This window comes from Lycorma delicatula, chromosome 1 (genome assembly GCF_047948215.1).
Source record: "Lycorma delicatula isolate Av1 chromosome 1, ASM4794821v1, whole genome shotgun sequence".
In the NCBI taxonomy this organism is placed as follows: domain Eukaryota; kingdom Metazoa; phylum Arthropoda; class Insecta; order Hemiptera; family Fulgoridae; genus Lycorma; species Lycorma delicatula.
The window spans coordinates 332534380-332552755 of record NC_134455.1 but is presented as its reverse complement, the minus strand read 5'-3'; the positions used below and the strand labels follow the sequence as shown (position 1 = coordinate 332552755).

The 18376-nt window shown below is 30.6% G+C and overlaps 1 protein-coding gene across 3 annotated transcripts in view; it reads left to right on the top strand.

Annotated features, from left to right (window-relative positions):
• Nucleotides 1–4291: 4291 nt before the first annotated feature.
• LOC142334265 (long-chain-fatty-acid--CoA ligase 1) overlaps nt 4292–18376 on the top strand; it is a 225250-nt gene continuing 211165 nt past the window's right edge. For 2 of the 3 annotated variants that reach the window (XM_075382166.1, XM_075382164.1), the window contains exon 1: nt 4292–4410. In XM_075382166.1, the coding sequence (XP_075238281.1) occupies nt 4392–4410 (19 nt within the window). In that variant the 5' untranslated portion in view covers nt 4292–4391. The remainder of the gene's footprint in view (nt 4411–18376) is intronic. The other variant, XM_075382162.1, reaches the window with a different exon arrangement.

Below are 18376 nucleotides of genomic sequence, written 5' to 3'. Positions count from 1 at the left end.
ATCACGATTCAATATACTCGTTTATACGAATAATCGTAAGCTTTACAACTGCTACTTATTCATATAAACTTCCTATTCATGCTATTTATTTTTACGGCTGTTTGTTTAAATTAAACATGAATATAAATATAGTACGAGTGTATAATCTTTTACGTTATTTTACAAAGAGCTTATAGCCTTAGGCGGGTTTGATTCGAGAGAAAAATAAAGAAGAAACAGAAAATTATAAATAATAATTATAATTTAATTTTTTATATTTATATATTTTGGGAAGAAAGTTCAACATTTATCGCTCTACATTTATTGTTCTCTCGGTTCATTTAACACTTATTTTTTTATCGTTTAAAGTTCTCATGTATTTTTATGATTAAAGATCTTCTGCGGATTTGAAATCGTAAGGTTATCTTAATTAAAATTCCAAACGAGTTGAAGAATCTAGTAGTTTCTATAAAATTTTAATAAAGCTCTAATTTGTTGTTCATTTTATTCGGTCAATTAGTTTGAATCGCAAGTCAATAGGATGAGAATGATATCTTTCCAGTTTATAGATAATTTCATTTTTATATTAATTTACGTCAATTGTTGTTTATATTCAGATATGATGAATGTAGCGAATCGAGTGAGGCGTATCTCATGTTTGAGGGCTTACTACGAATCTTTGTAAATAATTAGGACTTTTAAAAAAAAATTAGGTAATTTAAAAATATCGTGAAGTTGAGTTCTTTAATATCGATTAATTTCTACAGTTAAGATTATCTTACAGTTTACTTGTGATATGCCTTACCGATCTCAGGTTACAAGTTAGCTATCGCTGTATTAAGAAAATATTTTTATTGATTTATTTTATACCCGTTAAAACTGTTATTGATCTCACACAACATAAAATGAGGCAGTTTTGAATAGACATAAAAAAAACCAAGTCTTGAATTTACGAACAACCCGACTTGGCAGTTAGGCTATGTAACTGTTCAGATTATGTTAATAATGACATCATAATATAAGAGAAATTATAATATAATATATTATGAATTACAATATAGAAGAAATTACTAGAGACGGAGAAGAGTACGGGCACGGTATTAAAATAGATAAGATGATAATATAATATTCTTATAAAAATAATATTAATATGATGATAAGTACGCGGAATACATTAATAAGGTTAGGTGATATGTCAAAATTTAAAAGAATAAGCCTGTCGGCCTAATCTAAAATGAACTCTGCACTGAAGCGATGAATGTTTTCTGCCTACCCTTTTTATTGTAAAAAGAAAAGGTATTATCTGTTACATAGAATAGATAAGTCTATAATATTTATGAAATGGTATCTGATATTTTTTAGTAAATCTTATCGCGATGCGTTTTCATTTTTACTTTCCTTCCTGCAGCGAGTAGCATATGGTATAGTAGTACATGCAGTAGAGCAAAATAATTTAATGAAGTCGGTGTAATCTTAATAGTAGACTCTAAATATATAACTTCTCTGCGTGGAAACGAACAGATGTGAAAAATTTTATTGATTTAAATGAACAATATCTTACCTAAAATATTCTTTTATTTCTTTTTTATTTTTATTTTTTTTTAACCAATGTTAGGTATTGCTTCAGAGGATTAGATGAATGACAATTTTTTTAGCGTGTGAAAATGCCATGCCTGACCGGGATTCGAATCCGGGACCTCCTGATAAAAGGCCGAGACGCTCCTACTCGTGCCACGGAGGCTGGAATACCTAAAATATTCTGTCGTTTTTCCACAGAAACGTAAACAGCTGTCGGAATAAATAGCTTATTAGGTTTTCGTTTAAATTTCTACCTCGTTTTTAATTCCTATTTCAGACTCCTTTATGAATAAATTTTCGTTTGGCGGTTGCATTTCCCAATAAAGGATGTTATCGGATCGAATTCCTTTGAATAAAAAAAAACTTGCATTTGTGCGTGACATTAAATGAACGTTTCATAAATCAAGTTTATTAATAGAGAATAATACGAATTTATCTTATAAGCTTGAGTTTAAGTTTATTTAATATTTAACAGGTTTTTTCTTTCGCTTTTAGTTGTTCAGCAATATAATAATTTTTCAAGACTCTCATTTTAACAAAATAAGAAATACTGTGTATTATTTTAGATGGCACGTTAAAAACTACAAAAATTAAAAACAATAACTTTTGCCCGTTTCATAATTTGTTTCATGTAATGAATATTTTGGTTATCTAGTTAGACTACAAAGTTATTTTTATCATCGATAATAATATTACTGGGGATTATCTTATCCATTTAAGACATCTTATGCCCATCTAACCTTCATTTCGTTTACCTCCGGTAAAAATCTGAAATCCTAAAAGAAGCCATAATTTTTTGCGTTAACAAAAAACAACCGTCTGGAGATGTCGAGAAATTTATCGTAGATTTGAACTTTATGCTGTTATATTTTCTGGCCCTGTACTTTTTACTGTATTCAAATGAAACTCCAAACCGAGCTGTGTTTCCTCAGATGACAACACTTGTTGCCTTTTTACTTCTCATAAATTTATCCACTCTTTGTTATCGAATAAAAACTATTGAGAGATTAAGTCGCTTTTTCTCCTTGTATAGACTTCATACGTTGTTTCTAATGTAGAAGATGATACCGCACTTTTCTATCGATTCACATCCTAAGTCTCGTTCTGATAAACGAGTAGAGAGGAGACTTTTATTGTTCTTTTAGAGATTTCAATATTAGCATTCGGTTGTTCTTTAATCGGAGAATTTCTGTCTCGCAAAATGAAGGCTCTAAGCAGAACTATTCCTCAGAGCGAAAATTCAGGTCGATCGTCTTACACATTCGTTCGGTACGGTCTCCTCATCTATTATTACGGCGATAATATTTTAAATCAATGTCGCTATAATAACGGTGAAAAATAGGAAAGGCAAGTCAAAGTACTGAAAAAATATAGCGTACCTACATCGCTTTAGTTTTTGGGAAAGAGTAAAGGAACAACTGAAAGTAAAATTTTTCTTTGAACATTTGTTAACAAGCACTTTAAGGGTCGAAAAATGGACGATAGTAATGAGTGGCTTTTGAGATACGGTGTAATGTGGTAATTAAAAAAATTAAGCGGTCGACAGATCACGAAATGAAGAGGATTAAAGAGGAACTGTAAAAGACAGTGAGTGTCAACATTTCGTAAGAAGGATGACGTCGGTGGTCTGTAAATTAAAGCATACGGATTTGATTCTAGAAGGAAGCGTAATACAGGAAATCAAAGCGTGGAATATATGAAACAGATAATTATAGATGCAGAACTTAGGAGGTATGTTAATAGCTAAGTTGAAGACGTGTAAAAAATCAAATTATTGTTGAAAAAAATTACGCTTTATGGGCAAAATATAATAACTACAAAATTAATAATTTCTAAAAACTTATAACCGTAAAAACTGTGAACAGAAAAAAATAAAACTAACGCTTTTTTATTTACAAAATAAAGTGTTTTTACAACGGGCCGAAAGTGCAAAATCTTAGAATCGAAATGTTTAATTTTGGTTTTGGGCAATTTCAAATGTTATCAGTCAAATGAATGCTTGCTTTTAATGTTAATTCTTTAATCATACGCATCAAATGATTTTTAAATCAAATTGATTTTCTCGAAGAAAAATATTGTTTCATGATTAACTTAGTAAGAGTAAAAACTTTCTAGCTTTTTGCTAATTTACCTACAACGCCGTACAAATTTATTTTAATCATAATAAAGGTATATATTTAAATATGTACGCATAGGTTACTAGTATGTAGTGATGTATTTTCTTTTATAAAAAAAGTATTATTATTATTATGTAAGGTACTAAAATCACCAGTTCTCAGTTTTATTTGTACGAGAGTTTTCACGTTTTAATTTTCCTGACTTACAAATTACTGGTGTACCTAGTCGGGTATTTAAATTAAGAATATAAGGCTTGATTGAGATTTAGTTTAAAAACTCTAACGATAGAAATGTAATGTTACAACTATGCACGATAATCGTGACAATTCTCAGAAAACTATTCTTATTTAATAATTTGAGGATCGTCTTGTTCTATCTGAACGGTAAATTATCGATAAAAATATCAAATCGTCGAATTCTATCGGCTACTTTACGATAAAGATAAACCTCTGGAGTTAGGGCGGTTAAATGTTAACCCAGGTCAGGGATTCTACTGCGGCCGAATCAGAATAGTCTCGGTGCAGTAGGCCACAGTATATCGATCGAGTGCCGCTGACGCAGGAACACGCCACCTGCGCGGCACGGACTCTCCCAGTGGCAGTATATGGTGAAATGAGCACCAAGTCGGGTTACAGTCGACAGTGAACGGTTCGGTTTGCATTTGTGTATGTTGATACCGGCATGAAGTGTTGACGAAGTTTTATTTTAATTTTGAAATGAACGTCACTCAGTTAGGTAAGTTTAAATAACGGAAGTATCTCTTAAAAATGAATGAAAGCATATTACATAATATAATCGGTAATGGAGGTAAATACTCGATTTGTAACTTAACATTACTATTTCAAACATAAATTTTTACTGAACCGTTAAACCATTGATCGCTAAATGACTAAAATACACGCAGTCTTTAAATGAGTTTAAATTCCAACACTTAATCAATATATTACTAAACATTTTTATCAGAAGCAGTTACGCATATATCGATGTATAGGTTTTAGAGAAAAATTACTTTTACTTTTAATTATTTATTTATCGACTCGCTTTTGTTACCACAACAAAATTATTATAGATATAACCCATACATTCAAAAACCAAGCACGCGCACGCACGCATGCTAATACATGCACCCATAAGTCTTGCAGATAATACGAGATAAACTATCCTGAATTAGTAGTTGATTAAATCGAGACATTCAATAACCGTTTCAAATATTAACCTAAATCTAAACTATACACACACAAACCGGACAGTAAATGACTGTCGATACGTTTACAAAATCATCCGTTCTCGTGGCGTATTATAAAAGAAATCGGAACAATATACTCGTACTTCTATGAGAGTAATAAAATCTCCGTAACGTGATTATTTCTCCGATTAAAAAAAGATTATTTACCTTTTATTAAAAGTAATTTTTCGTTTGTTATGAACGGAAAAAAGCGAAAAATTGGATGTGAACCTCTTGGATTTTCATTTTATTGGATTCTTTGACTGATAATCACTTAAATATAATCTTTGGTTCGTAGTGAACCAAAGATTATATTTAAGTTTATTTAATGTTTACCTTGAAAATATTTCATCATTTTAATTTGACTTTTACATATGATTAATTTATATTTGTAGGGATTAATTAATTTAAAGTTTAGAAATCAAATATTACCTTTTATGTCATTACTGTGTAGCGCACACGTATTAATGATCTGCTATAGTTTTTAAAGGGGGAACTCGTTACATTCTGAATTCTTCGTATCTTAATTTTTACTGCTAGATGACTATTTAGGTTAATTTTTCTTCAGTCTCATGCTCATTGAAGTATTATCTTCTATAAAAGATTTAAAAAAAAAAAACTACTATGAAGCGACAAAATAATTTTAAATAATAATAATTAAATTTTATTACGGCAATAAAGATTTTGTTATGATAATTTTATTGAGGTAACGAAAGCGAGTCGATAAATAACTAACAAAAAACAGGTCATTCAAACTTATTCGCTAACATTTGCTTCTAACATTACTTGCCGTATTCTTCGTTCTTGTCATTAGTATATTTTTTAAAACGATTTTAGGGATGGATAACGAAGAATGAAATTAATCATAAGTAAGCGATGAAGCCGGAAGTAAAACTGAAAGAACACATACTATTTTCAGTCTGATGTCCTATTCTTGGGTTATAAATATATTCTTTAATATTTGTCATAAGTCACAAAAACGCTATTTCGAAGAAATGTTGTTCTTAATACTAATAAAATCAATTCTCTCGTATTCACGAAAAAAGCAGTTTTGTAGGTTAAATATCAACAAAAAAATTTAAGTAAATAAATTACAGAAATTCCCGCTATCGAAACTCCTATTTTCAGGTCTCCTGTAGCGATTGATATTCTACGATGAACTGTTTGACAAGACAAGACTGTTTGACTGTTGACAAGATTTGTGAAGTTACTGGAGATGTAATAGTGAAGAAACAAAGAAAGTTTTTATCAACATTTGTTTACCAAAACAGTAGATAACTTGTTAATATTAAACATTTTGGTGTAAACGGCAATTAAAAATAGTATTTTATTTATTTCCATAGATCAAGCTTATACCTTTTGTATTGAAATATTACTTACTAGGAATGCAAATATCAATAGAGCATCTACTAAGCATTTACAGAGATATTAGAAAATGAAGATCAAAGTTTTGTTTACACTGCTATCAGTGCGGTCTGACTATATTTGCAGAAGAAATACTACTAAATGTCTGAGGGATAGTCTGTTCAACAAGATAATTTACGTTGTAAATTATAATTTAAATTGTGAACTAAATTTACTTTATAAAAGAAAGAAACGAAATTTCTAGATTTCCTAATTTTTAGATTTTACTTTATTGTTTACCTTATTTTACTTTTATTTTACCATTCGTATATCAAAAATGTACGTAAAAAATGTTATCAGTTTCGAATGGTCGCTCAATAACTTAAACAGAAAGTCATTGAGTTTTTACAAAATCGGATTTTTTATTCGATTTCCAAAAAATCTTTTAAATGTTAGATCAACTTCTATATAAATAAAAATGTAAATGTTCGTTTGTTCAAAATCTTAAATCTCCGAAAGTTCTTTACCGATTGCTTTGACATTTTGACACAACGTTGCATTGGAATACGCGTGTGTTTTTATATACCTACTATTACATAGATGCCACACAGAGGCAAAAACATGATTTTTTTTTTAAACAGCGCTATCTGTAGGACGTAAAAGCAACACACGTTACACTAAATATTTTACGATTCCATTTCAGTGTTTCCGATGTGTGTGTCCGCTATAGACTAAAAAACTACCGGACCGATTTACGCGCGGGGAAAAAGGGAGAAAAGGAAAAATCGGAAAAGGGAATTAGGGAAAAATGGAAAAAGGAAAAACGGGGAAAAGGAAATAGAAAGGAGAAAAAAAGAACAGGGGAAAGGGTGGAAGAGGAAGGGGAAAGGGAAACAAGGGAAAGAGAAATGGGAAAAGGAAAGGGAGGTGAAAAGAGGGAAACTGGGGAAGGTTAAGGAGAAATGGGGAAAATGGAAGGGCTTATGGTAAAAATGAGAATGAGAAAGAGGACAATCGGAAAAGGAAACTGGGGGGGAAAGGAAGGGGAAATGGAAAAGGGGAAAAGGAAGAAAGGATAAAAGGGAAAGGTTAAATTTTGTGAAGTTCCGTAATGTTCATTTTGTTAATGTTTTATCAAACTTTCAATTGTGTTCATTTTATCTATATACATATATATTATATATGTATATACTCAAATGTAGTAATAGCGAAGCATTGACGGGTCTTCTAGTTAAAATATAAAAAAAGAAACGCTGTATTACCTTTTATGTGATTGCTTGTTTTAAGGATATTCTAAGATGGATTACAATTAAAGCATTTTAGTCCAAATGTTAGTATACGCGTAGTCTGATGTTGCACTCTTCCGTAAAGCCACTTCTTTCTTAAAAAAAAATTTATCTAGTGAAACTACGATTTTTCTTTCATTTATGTAGAAAAGTCTAATTTCTACTTTGTGAATATTGGAATGCGTTAAGACTGATGGAATTTTATTTAGCGAAGTGATGCCAATTGACCTACGTATTGTTTTAAAACAGATGAGTATTACGATCGAACCTATTCAATTTTGTATGCGACAGTTCAGTCCTGTCGTTTAAACGGTCGGACTCCGTTGAACCGACATATTTCAATTCGTTAATTCTAACGACTGATCTGCTCTACTACAGAGAAAGATCGGTGTGTGTTAGGTCTTAATTGATATTAAATGGCTAAAGAGGAAATTATGAAATATTAATATTATACAGGTCGCTAAACATTTTTACATGGATTTGAATGCTAGATCGTGGATACTGGTGTTCTTTGGTGGTTGGGTTTCAATTAACCACACATCTCAGGATTGGTCGAACTGAGAATGTACAAGACTACACTTCATTTACACTCATACATATCATCCTCATTCATCCTCTGAAGTATTATCTAAATGGTAGTACCGGAGGCTAAACAGGAAAAAGAAAGAAGGTCGTTAAACATTATTTTAGTGACCCGATTTTCAATTGTTTAAACTTTTATGTAGATTTCATAAGAAAGCTACCTATTGTAATGGGTACCATGAGTCGACTTCCGGAAAATTTCGATATATCTTCGCGTTTCACATGGCCCAGACCCAAAAACCACCGTCAGTTCAAACGTAACGAGAACTCAACTGTCTAAGTTATTAGCATTTTATCGCTATAACTATCGAATGGAAATCTAAACAAATAAAAACATTATTGTTTTGTCTAAATGTCCATCATCGTTGAATTTATTTACAAGTTAATTAGTAATATAATGAAAATTTTCGCCCGCGCCAACGGGCGAAAATTGAAATAATATTCTCTCGTTTTAATTTTATATAAAATAAAAAAAATCACAGAAAAAAATTGTAAATCTATAGACAAAACCATGTAAATAATAGTGTTGTATAACTGTGTAAGGCTCTCCACGAAAAGAGGAAAAGTAAACTTTTGTCTTAAAATTGGTGCCATCTTCATAATAATACTCGATTCGAATTTATGAAAAACTAAAAAAACTTAGATTATCTTTTAAATTTCACTTTTGCGCACAGTGCAGTTAATAGAAATATTATTTAGCGATCAAGTTTTGTATGTTTTGACTTCTGGTTTGAAGTCTGATTAAACGTACTGATGAACGAATTTTGTAACGAGGACAAAGATAAAATCTGTTAATACAGGAGTGTACTAATGTACAAACTAGAAAATAGATTTGTTGTATGATTAATCAACGACTAACATTTTATAATTCTGTATAAAATTCTTATCGAATAATCGTAATCGATAATACTTAGTTATTATTATTTTATAATTAAAGTGGGGAAGTACATTGTACGTCAACATTTAATAATATAGATGCCGAAAATTTAACTTATCTTTATAACGACGATAAAAATGGAAGGTTGTCTTTTTCTATTCCCCTAACCGGGGTTTCCTATTAATATTTGTAATTTTATTTAATTCATTACTGAAAATTGACTTCGAAAAATTGAAGGAAAACTAAACGAAATTACCCTATTTAATTTAAGTGACTGTGTTCGTGTTGAATACGCAAAAATAATCCTAAAATTGTATGTTTTCCATTCCGATCAATTAATCAGGGAATATACTCTTTAACGTTTAATGACAAATAAAAGTTACAAACGATATAAAACTTGTTTTACTTTACAATTATTTTAGATAATTTCATTTTATTTTTGGTATCTATCTATTCTCTCCTGCTTTGTGTGCAATTTAACAACAGGCAGAGACCGGTCGGTATAAACCCCACCGATCTTGTTTATGAGACGGTAAATGCTTTTGATCTGCTGTACAAAGTCTAGGCATCCTGACCCCGTAGGGGAAGACACACTCCGCCAACCCCTCCGTTCCGAGCTCTAATGGGCTTTACCGGAGGTCATCTTCGTAACCTCGGCTTTTGACATATTGAAGTCCGCCTCGTCCAGGATGCCACGAGTGATGTTTCCATCGGTGTACTACTATTTAATGAACTCAAAACAAAACACATCTCACCGAGTCTTAAGTAAGACTGAAAGGACTTAGCTAAACAAAGGAATTGAACTACCTACCTGTAGAAGGTAATAGTAACAAAGCCTAGGCAAACCGAAGGACGAATTAAGTTGAGTATAGATACTCGTATCGGCTTGTAAAAATTTCTTGAAATACTCGTATTTTAATAAATCTAGCCGTAAGAATATCTCGAACAAGGGTTTAGACGTACAGACTATATATGCAGAAGCTAATTTTCCGTTCGTGACAAATAATATTCTGTGACAAGCGGGGAATTTTAATTTTGCAATCGGTAGTAGTCAGCTGAAATACTTACTATTCAGCTGATAGGATAATTTTTTTATTTGTTATTAGAATAGCGGTGTTAATTAAACAAGAACGAGTTTAAAATTTCAACGTTGGTGGAAAAATAATTATAATTCTGTAATTAATGAAGAGTTTCTTGTAAAACTTCATGTTCCCCAACATTAACACTTCAACATTTGCGTGAACTAAACATAAAATTTGAAAATAGGAACGTTGGAGACACTCCACGATGGGTCTCGAGCTAGTCGCACTTCAGAAAACAAACCCTTTAACTTCCGTTAGGCTAGAAATACCCAAAATAGGTTTATGAAAGATTCGAAGTAAATATAAAGGAGGTTTAAATGTTATTGGCCGAGATTATTTCGTTCAGTTCGTGAAGATGATTTTGATAGGGGTGAAATTATGTGGGTAAACATTCTTCAAAATGAAAAGCCTAGTAAACCGTCATGATTATTATCGGTTTGATGGTAATCCTTGCGTAAATATGGAGAACGAACTTAATGTACCTGTAATTCATGTTTAGTGCGGAGTTGCAAAAAAAGGAATATTAGGACTTCATTTTTTTCAACGAAGTGTAATAGGCGACTGGTATCTAAAGAGTTATTCCGGAAGCAATTAAGCGATCTGTTTTTGACATCCGCCGTCCTTATGTCTGTCAGCAGAATGGGATATCTCCCACCTTCTTCAATTCGAGACTACCTCGATCAGACTGACTGATTGACTGGGCAGGACAATCGAATGGCCACCGCTTCAAGTGATTGGTAAATAATTAAAAATCGTCTTGCCATTTTTCGTTTTGGACAATCATTAAAGACATATTTTCTTTAAATCCAAATTGCTTTTTTTCTTTCTTTTTTTTACCTCCAGGACCACCGTTAGGTATTTCGTCAGAGGATGAGATGAATGGCAATTTTTGTAAAGTATGAAAATGCCTTACCCGACCGGGATTCGAACCCGGAACCTCCGGATGAAAGGCCGAAACGCTACCACTCGCGCCACGGAGACCGGATAAAAACCCGAGTCGAAGTCCTCAGGTTCAAATTCTAGTAAAGGCAGTTACTTATATACGGATTTGAATACTAGATCGCGGATACCGGTATTCTTTGGTGGTTGGGTTTCAATTAACTACACGTCTCAGGAAAGGACACCTAGTTTGCTCAAGACTACAAATTTACCGGTACAATTACAGTTCACTGATAAGTCGCTAATGACTTTAATTGTCGATGCGACTATAAATAAATCCAAATGGTTTGGATTGATTCAAGTTGACGATTGAAAACTCAATTTGTTTTATAAATCGGGACAAACCCTTTACTGGAAAAAAGAGTATAATTCAGAAGTTAAAAGCTGCTACGAATGGATAGGGGTTGAAGGATGAGACTTGCCTCTGATGTATATTTAATAATTTTAAAAAATTTGTATAACTTTTTTTATTGTTTTCTTGTTAGTAGCCTACGAAACCGATGTTTAATCCAGCCGTTTTGTTTGAAATGGTAAGGATTGCAAAGATCTTTAACTAATAATAAATGCCAATAATTGTGGAAAAACCAGTGTCGATTCAACTTCAGTAATCTATAAGAACGGTTTATTTGTTCCTCGACTATTAGTTTCTTATCTGTGGCTATCGGCTATTAGTTTCTGTATGTCCTTACATTTTCAGAATGCACTTCCTGAAATTTTCTACGAGTTTTGAAACCACTTTGTTACTGATTTATCCAGGATTTTCAGAATTTTTAAATGACCAAATGTCAAAAAACAATTGTGCAATTGAAATCTCGTCATTCTTTAAAAAAAATACTATTTTTAATTTCTTTGCGATCAGCTTTTTTCATGTCATGACTTTTTTCTAGATAATTTCACATACTGCGGACATTTTTACAATTATATGAAAAACATTCAGATTTTTTTATCAATAGTTATAAAATATTATTTAAGTTAAAAAAAAAATTCAATGTGGAATATAAATTATTTGTCTATATTAAATTAGATTCTATCAACCGTTACTTATCTATCAAAAACAATTTTTCATCTTCAGCTTGTTCATCTTAGTGAAGATTAACTATTTATCTTCACATGAATATTGCAGTGCCTACTGAAACTGACATACGAGTATTACCTGTTTATTTAATAGAATCCTTTACAATATCCGAACAAAGTCTTCAAGGCTCCTTCCAGACAATGGGAGTCCATTTTGTTATCTAATCCAAGGGCAAATCTTCGGAAGAAAATTGTATTTTTTTTATTATAACACTTTCTTGGTTACAGAATTATAAATTCAAATCTGCTTTGTTATCTAGAAAGAATTTTTTTTCTTTATCCAGACCGTTGCTTATTGGTATTCCGCATCTTTGAAGGCTATAAATACATTTATGGTCGACCTACTTTTTAAACATTATGGGGGTTACGCTAAACGTTTTGCCTTTTGGTTTTCTTGATATTCGTTTGATGTGTCATCTTTAAAAAGGATGGCAAATGGTAGTTGGTTATTTCTCATTAATGGCCCTGTTGACGAGTTAAAAAATATGTCCCCAAAAAAATTGTTGCAGAATTTACTACTTCCTCTAAATTTCCACTTACAGATAACGGGAACAATTTCCTCCAGAAATCTTTAATTCATTCGAGTAACTCTCATCCATCCTCTGCAACCGAACTGCTTGAGGGAGTGGTCCACTGAATAGTAAGCCGCGCAACCAGAACCCGCTAGAGAGTGGTTGAGATCTAACTCGTATTTCGGTGTATAATTTCAACTTTCTTGGACCGGACGTTCGGGTGATATTGTCGGCTCACGATTACAGAATAGCTAATGAAAGAAAACAGTTTAATTTACACCTCGTTACTATTTAATCAAACTTCAGAAAAATCAAATAAAAATTGTTCTGTTTTACATTAATTTACACAACTCGTTCAATATTTGCATTAAAAATTAGGTTTTAACGCTCCAGTTTTGTAAGCTCTATAAAATCAACAAATTAAATTGGAAAATATGTAATAAGATATATTATAATATTAATTTTATTTTTACTCCATACAAATTTCAGATCGGTAAAATAATTATTTTGGCGATAGTGGGCCTTAAAAAGATATTCCCGTTTCCATTTATCATATCGTAATTATTATTATTATTATTTTTTTTTTTTTGTTATAAAGTAATAATAGTTTTAGTTTTAGTTTTAAAACAGAAATTAAAGTGGTTTTTTAAAATTAATAAGTAATACTTATTAAGGTTTCTTACGCAGAAAAGAAAATTGTACTTTTTCGTTTTGTCACCCAAAAATTCTTGCCCAAATCAACTCAAAATTACTCAAAAATAATTATTTTGTTGAAAAAAAAGAATTTTTAGGCGAGAAAAAAGTAAAAAAAGATTTTTTTTCAAGTTTTGATAAAACTTTTTTTTTGTGAAAAAACCTTTTGACAAAAAATGCAATAAGCAATATTGCTTTATAGATAGATATAAATCAACAAACCTTAACCTAGGATCGCTTTGCTCGGTAACCTCGACTAATTAACAGTAATATTTTCATTATTTAAATAATATATAATTGCTGAATTTTTTTTTTTTTGTTTAACCTTCGGGACCACCGTTAGGTATTACTACAGAGGATGAGGTGAATGATTTGTAGCTTGTATAAAAATGCCATGTTTGACCGGGATTCGAACCCGGGAACCTCGGATGAAAGGCCGAGACGCTAGCTCTCGCGCCACGGAGAACTTTTATTATTTAAATACTGAAAACATTACTGTGTTAATTAATCAAGGTTAGCGAGCGAAGCGAGCAAAGGTTAATTTTGGTTAAATTGTATTTATAAAATAAATAAATAAATCGTTATATTGAATGAGTTCCTAACATGTTCACAACTTGATTTAGCGAGAAGTAATGATTTTTTCAATTTAAAAAAAACTTTTTTGATTTTAAAATTATTTTCATATCCAAAATCAAGAAAATATAATGATTGTTCAGGGGGGTTTCGGGTGGGGGGCTGAGCTCCCGATTGTTACAATATACGGTTCATAAATGTAAAATTGTAATTTTACATTCCTATAATTTTACTTTCAAAACTCAAAGTGAAGAGAATGTTTACAACTTCATTTGGTGACAAAAACTCACGTGTTTCATCTAGTCATATTGCTAAAATCTCAGGTACGTAGGATAACAGTGAATTATATATGATGTAAGTAAATAAATACGTTCAGTAGTTAATCGACCATGTCACCGTCATGTTATTTTCAATCGCTTGAGAAATTAGTAGCAAAGAAAGTGCCGTAAAATTCTTACAAGATAAAAATATATTACATGGATTCGAAAATATAAAAACAAACATCGAATGACACTAAATTTAAATGGATGTGGTAGGTGGCTGTGCAATAAACGAACTTGTCGATCAGAAATTGGTTTACGCAATAATGCATGGTTACAAGATACTAACTTATCATTTGATACTATTATTATGTTTGTTTACTGCTGCTCAAAGGAATATACAACTACACAATTTTGTAAACATGAATTGGGAATGGCATCAGAGGAAATCACAGTTGGAAAAACTATTTACGTGAAGTATGTGGTGATGATATATTGAAAAATCCCAAAAAAATTGGTGACCGAGAATGACAGTAGAAATAGACAAATCTAGTTTTTCAAAACTAAAATGTAATAGAGGCGTGTGTTGCCAAATCATTGGTTTCTTGGAGCAATCTGTCATGAAACATGCAAATGTTTTATGTGTGCTGTGCCAGATAGGAAAAAGAAACGTTGCTTTGCATCATAACATATTGCATTGAAAAAGGTTCAACAATAATGTCTCTAAGTGGAAAGCCTATGGTAGTATTCCTTTATTTGAAGGTTATGATTTTCAACATTATACAGTGAACCCCAGTGAAAATTTAGTAGATTCAGAGAGTGGTGCTCACACATAAAATATTGAAAATTTATGTGTATGTGCTAAGCGACGCAACAAGAAAGAAAAATACCACTAGAACTATGATTGATTCTTATTTATCTGAATTTTTGTGGCATAATCGGCACAGGGAAGAAGATCTGTTTGAAGTTATGCTAGAAAATATTTCAAATATTTCTAGTACTTAAATCAATTTGTTGTTACTTTATTTGCTTTTTTTGTTTACTATGTTCATGTATTCATAATGTACGTATACGTTAACAATTGTTATGCCATTTCCAAATCAATGATTTATATTGTTTTATATTAATCAAGAAATATAATTTATGTTTTTGTTATATTTCTTTGATTCAAGGCAAATAATAATTATATTCCCTTGATTTAGTACAAAAAAATAGAAAAAAAAGATTTTTTCAAAAATTGAAAAAAGCGTTTTTACATTTTTTCTCACCTAGAATTGTTTTTTTCAATATAATAATTATTTTTGAGTGATTTTGAGTTGATTTGGGCAAGAATTTTTGGGTGGGATAAAACTAAAAAGTACCAAGAAAATTAATCTTGAAGAGATTAATCTTAAAATTAATGTTTGAAGAGTATCAAAATGATATTAAAATGGAGTGGATAGAATATAGTTAAAAGAGTGCCATAGTGATTAAAACTACATATTGCAGTTGGTCACTTTGTAGCATTTGGGCAGAATAATTTTGTTAATTGTTAGAATTTTCTGATCTTCAATATCATTTTATCAACAGTATTTTTCATTATTACAAGCAACAGTATTTCTCAATATTAACCACCATTTTCAATATTGTCTCCTCAACTGCCATGTCTTCTATTGGTTACTGTGTTACATTTACCTCTGCCAATGTCTCAAAGACATCTAACTGTAAATTAGGACAAGAAGTAACTTTAAAAATCCAAAGTAAATGCACGGTAATGAAAATGCACAACAAAATTACAGAAGAAAATCAAAAGTTTTTCCGTCCAAAAATCAAAAGATTTCAGCATTTCTGTCCAAATTATTTATTAGGTTTGAGATTCAAATAGACTAGGAGAAACTGAAAATTGCAGTTAACAAGGGATAATCTTGTAAAAGAGTAAAAACAAAAAATAAACACTGACAATTTTCATAGAATTTTGTTGCAAAATATAATTTCCATACACTGTAAAAACTTCTCAGCTTTGAAAACATTGTTAATGACTTTAAAAAACAGAACATTCAGATTTAGCGCTTTTCTTGCATATATGAAATTTACTGGAAAATTCTGAGGAGAATGGGTTTCAAATAAAAAAGCAAATGATTCAGATAGTCAGAAAAATACTTTAATCAGTCGCTGAGTATAGAAAAGAATATTTCAATCTTACTTTAAAAATTAAAAATGAAACTGAGAAGTAGGTATAATTTAAGATATGCAAATCAAAACTTGTTTTGTAAATAGCTTTAATTTAAAATTGTTTAAACTATTTGATTGATAATTGTCGTTAGAAGGAATTTGTTAATCAGAAAATTAATATTGTTTTTAAAGAAAAGACATGGCTCATGTAAATATATAAATGGTGATGTTAATCATTTTTTGTACTATTAAAAATTTTGCAAAGTTTTCAGGAGGATAATAAATCTGTCAAAGTTAATAGTAAACGATGGGGAAATGTTATGAGGGCCTAACAAATAAAAAAAAAGTGGTATGGATGCTGATGAATAAAGCTTCTAGGTGAAGTAAAAACAAAAGGAATGTGATATTTTCGAGTATTGCTAAACAAAGCATGAATTCTCCTGTTACTGTTGTCTAGGAATTAAACCTAGACACATTTTTTGGTGAAACAACTTGATTTTTTAGGGTAGCAGAAAAGCAGCTTACCTTATTTAATTTAAATAAATTTTAATAATACCTTATTTAAAATTTAATTTTTCTCTTAGAATAACTGAATTAAGTGCTGATCCTCACTCCAAAATATGGAATGTGTGATGCTGTAAGAAGTGCACAGAGTCCATTGTTTTTTTAATGATTAAAGATTTTCCTCAAATCTCAAACCATTCACTTTTAATTTTCATATATGATACCACTGAATTTCTGCCCAAAAGTTATTTAAAAGCATTAGAAAATCTTACTTTAGCTGTTTAAAAAATTATTCACTGGATGGCTTGTAAGTATCTAAATATAAATATACATAAAACTGCTCCATTGTGCTTCTCAGATTGATAAAACATTGTTAATTGCATAAACTACATTTCCATTTATTCATACTCAGTATGTAACAGTTTATATATAGTAGAATAAATTTAAATTATTTTTTTAAAATAACTTACCTTACTAGTTTTAATTGTTGTGTGTACTATGGATAGTTTTGTAATGATAGCTACTTCACCAGATAAGTTATGTATTTAATAAAAAAAAATCTAAATTTTTATTTAAAAATAAGACTTATCTTCTTCCAATCATCTGATAAAACTGACTGGAAGAAATCTTGTCTTTTTTTAAACTTGAAATGAATAATTTTTTATGTTTTTTATTAAATACATGTCTTTGTTGAAGATCAATCAATATATTCGTAGAAGTGCTCATACAAGAATCAATATAGAAATGCTGAATCAATAATTAAAAAGCAAGCAGTAAGGTGAGTTACTATCAAAATTATTTTAAAAGTGTGTTTACTGTAGCTAGATAGTGTAAGTTTAGAGTTCACTGATAAAATATTTAAAATATAATGGACAGTAGTAGAGAAGCAGAAATTAAGTGTTTGGATTACAGTGAAAGTGAAAGTATAAATTGCTTTGAAATTTCAAATTACGTTAATCATATCTGTGAACACATATGTTAATAAAAATATAAATTAATGATAAATTCCTTGTGTTGATTTGGACTAATGTATTTCAATTTAAAAAAAAAAAAAAACTGATGATAAGGTAAGGCAAATATTGTGAGTGATTAATATTTTTAATCATGCTCATAAGAAGTGAAATCTGTGTAAATTTATCAACTGAATATACAATTCAGAGCAGTGTGTATACTTAAAAAAATTATTAGAGCTATGAATTAAACATAACAACTGACAGTTTTATTTATCACATAAAAATACATAATTGGAAAATAGGGGAACCTTTTCTTCTTCTTTTTCTTCTTCTAGGTGAGTATTTACAGCTATAATGGCTGTCTCTCGCATTTCAACCACTGAACTCTTCTATCCCGCTAACTTTCCCCGATAAAATCCCTTCTCTCCATCACCTCCATATTCCAGACATCCACTGCTTTGGATTTCATCCACATTTCCTCCTCTCTCCTGATGGTACCTTATCATAATGCAATTTAAGATCATTAGATCTGAAGATTTGACAAAAGTCTTACTAGATTACTATTAACAATTTTTCAAGTTTCATGTTTCACAAACAATTAATATATGAATATATGATATTTGTACAACCTTTAACTTTAAAAAAA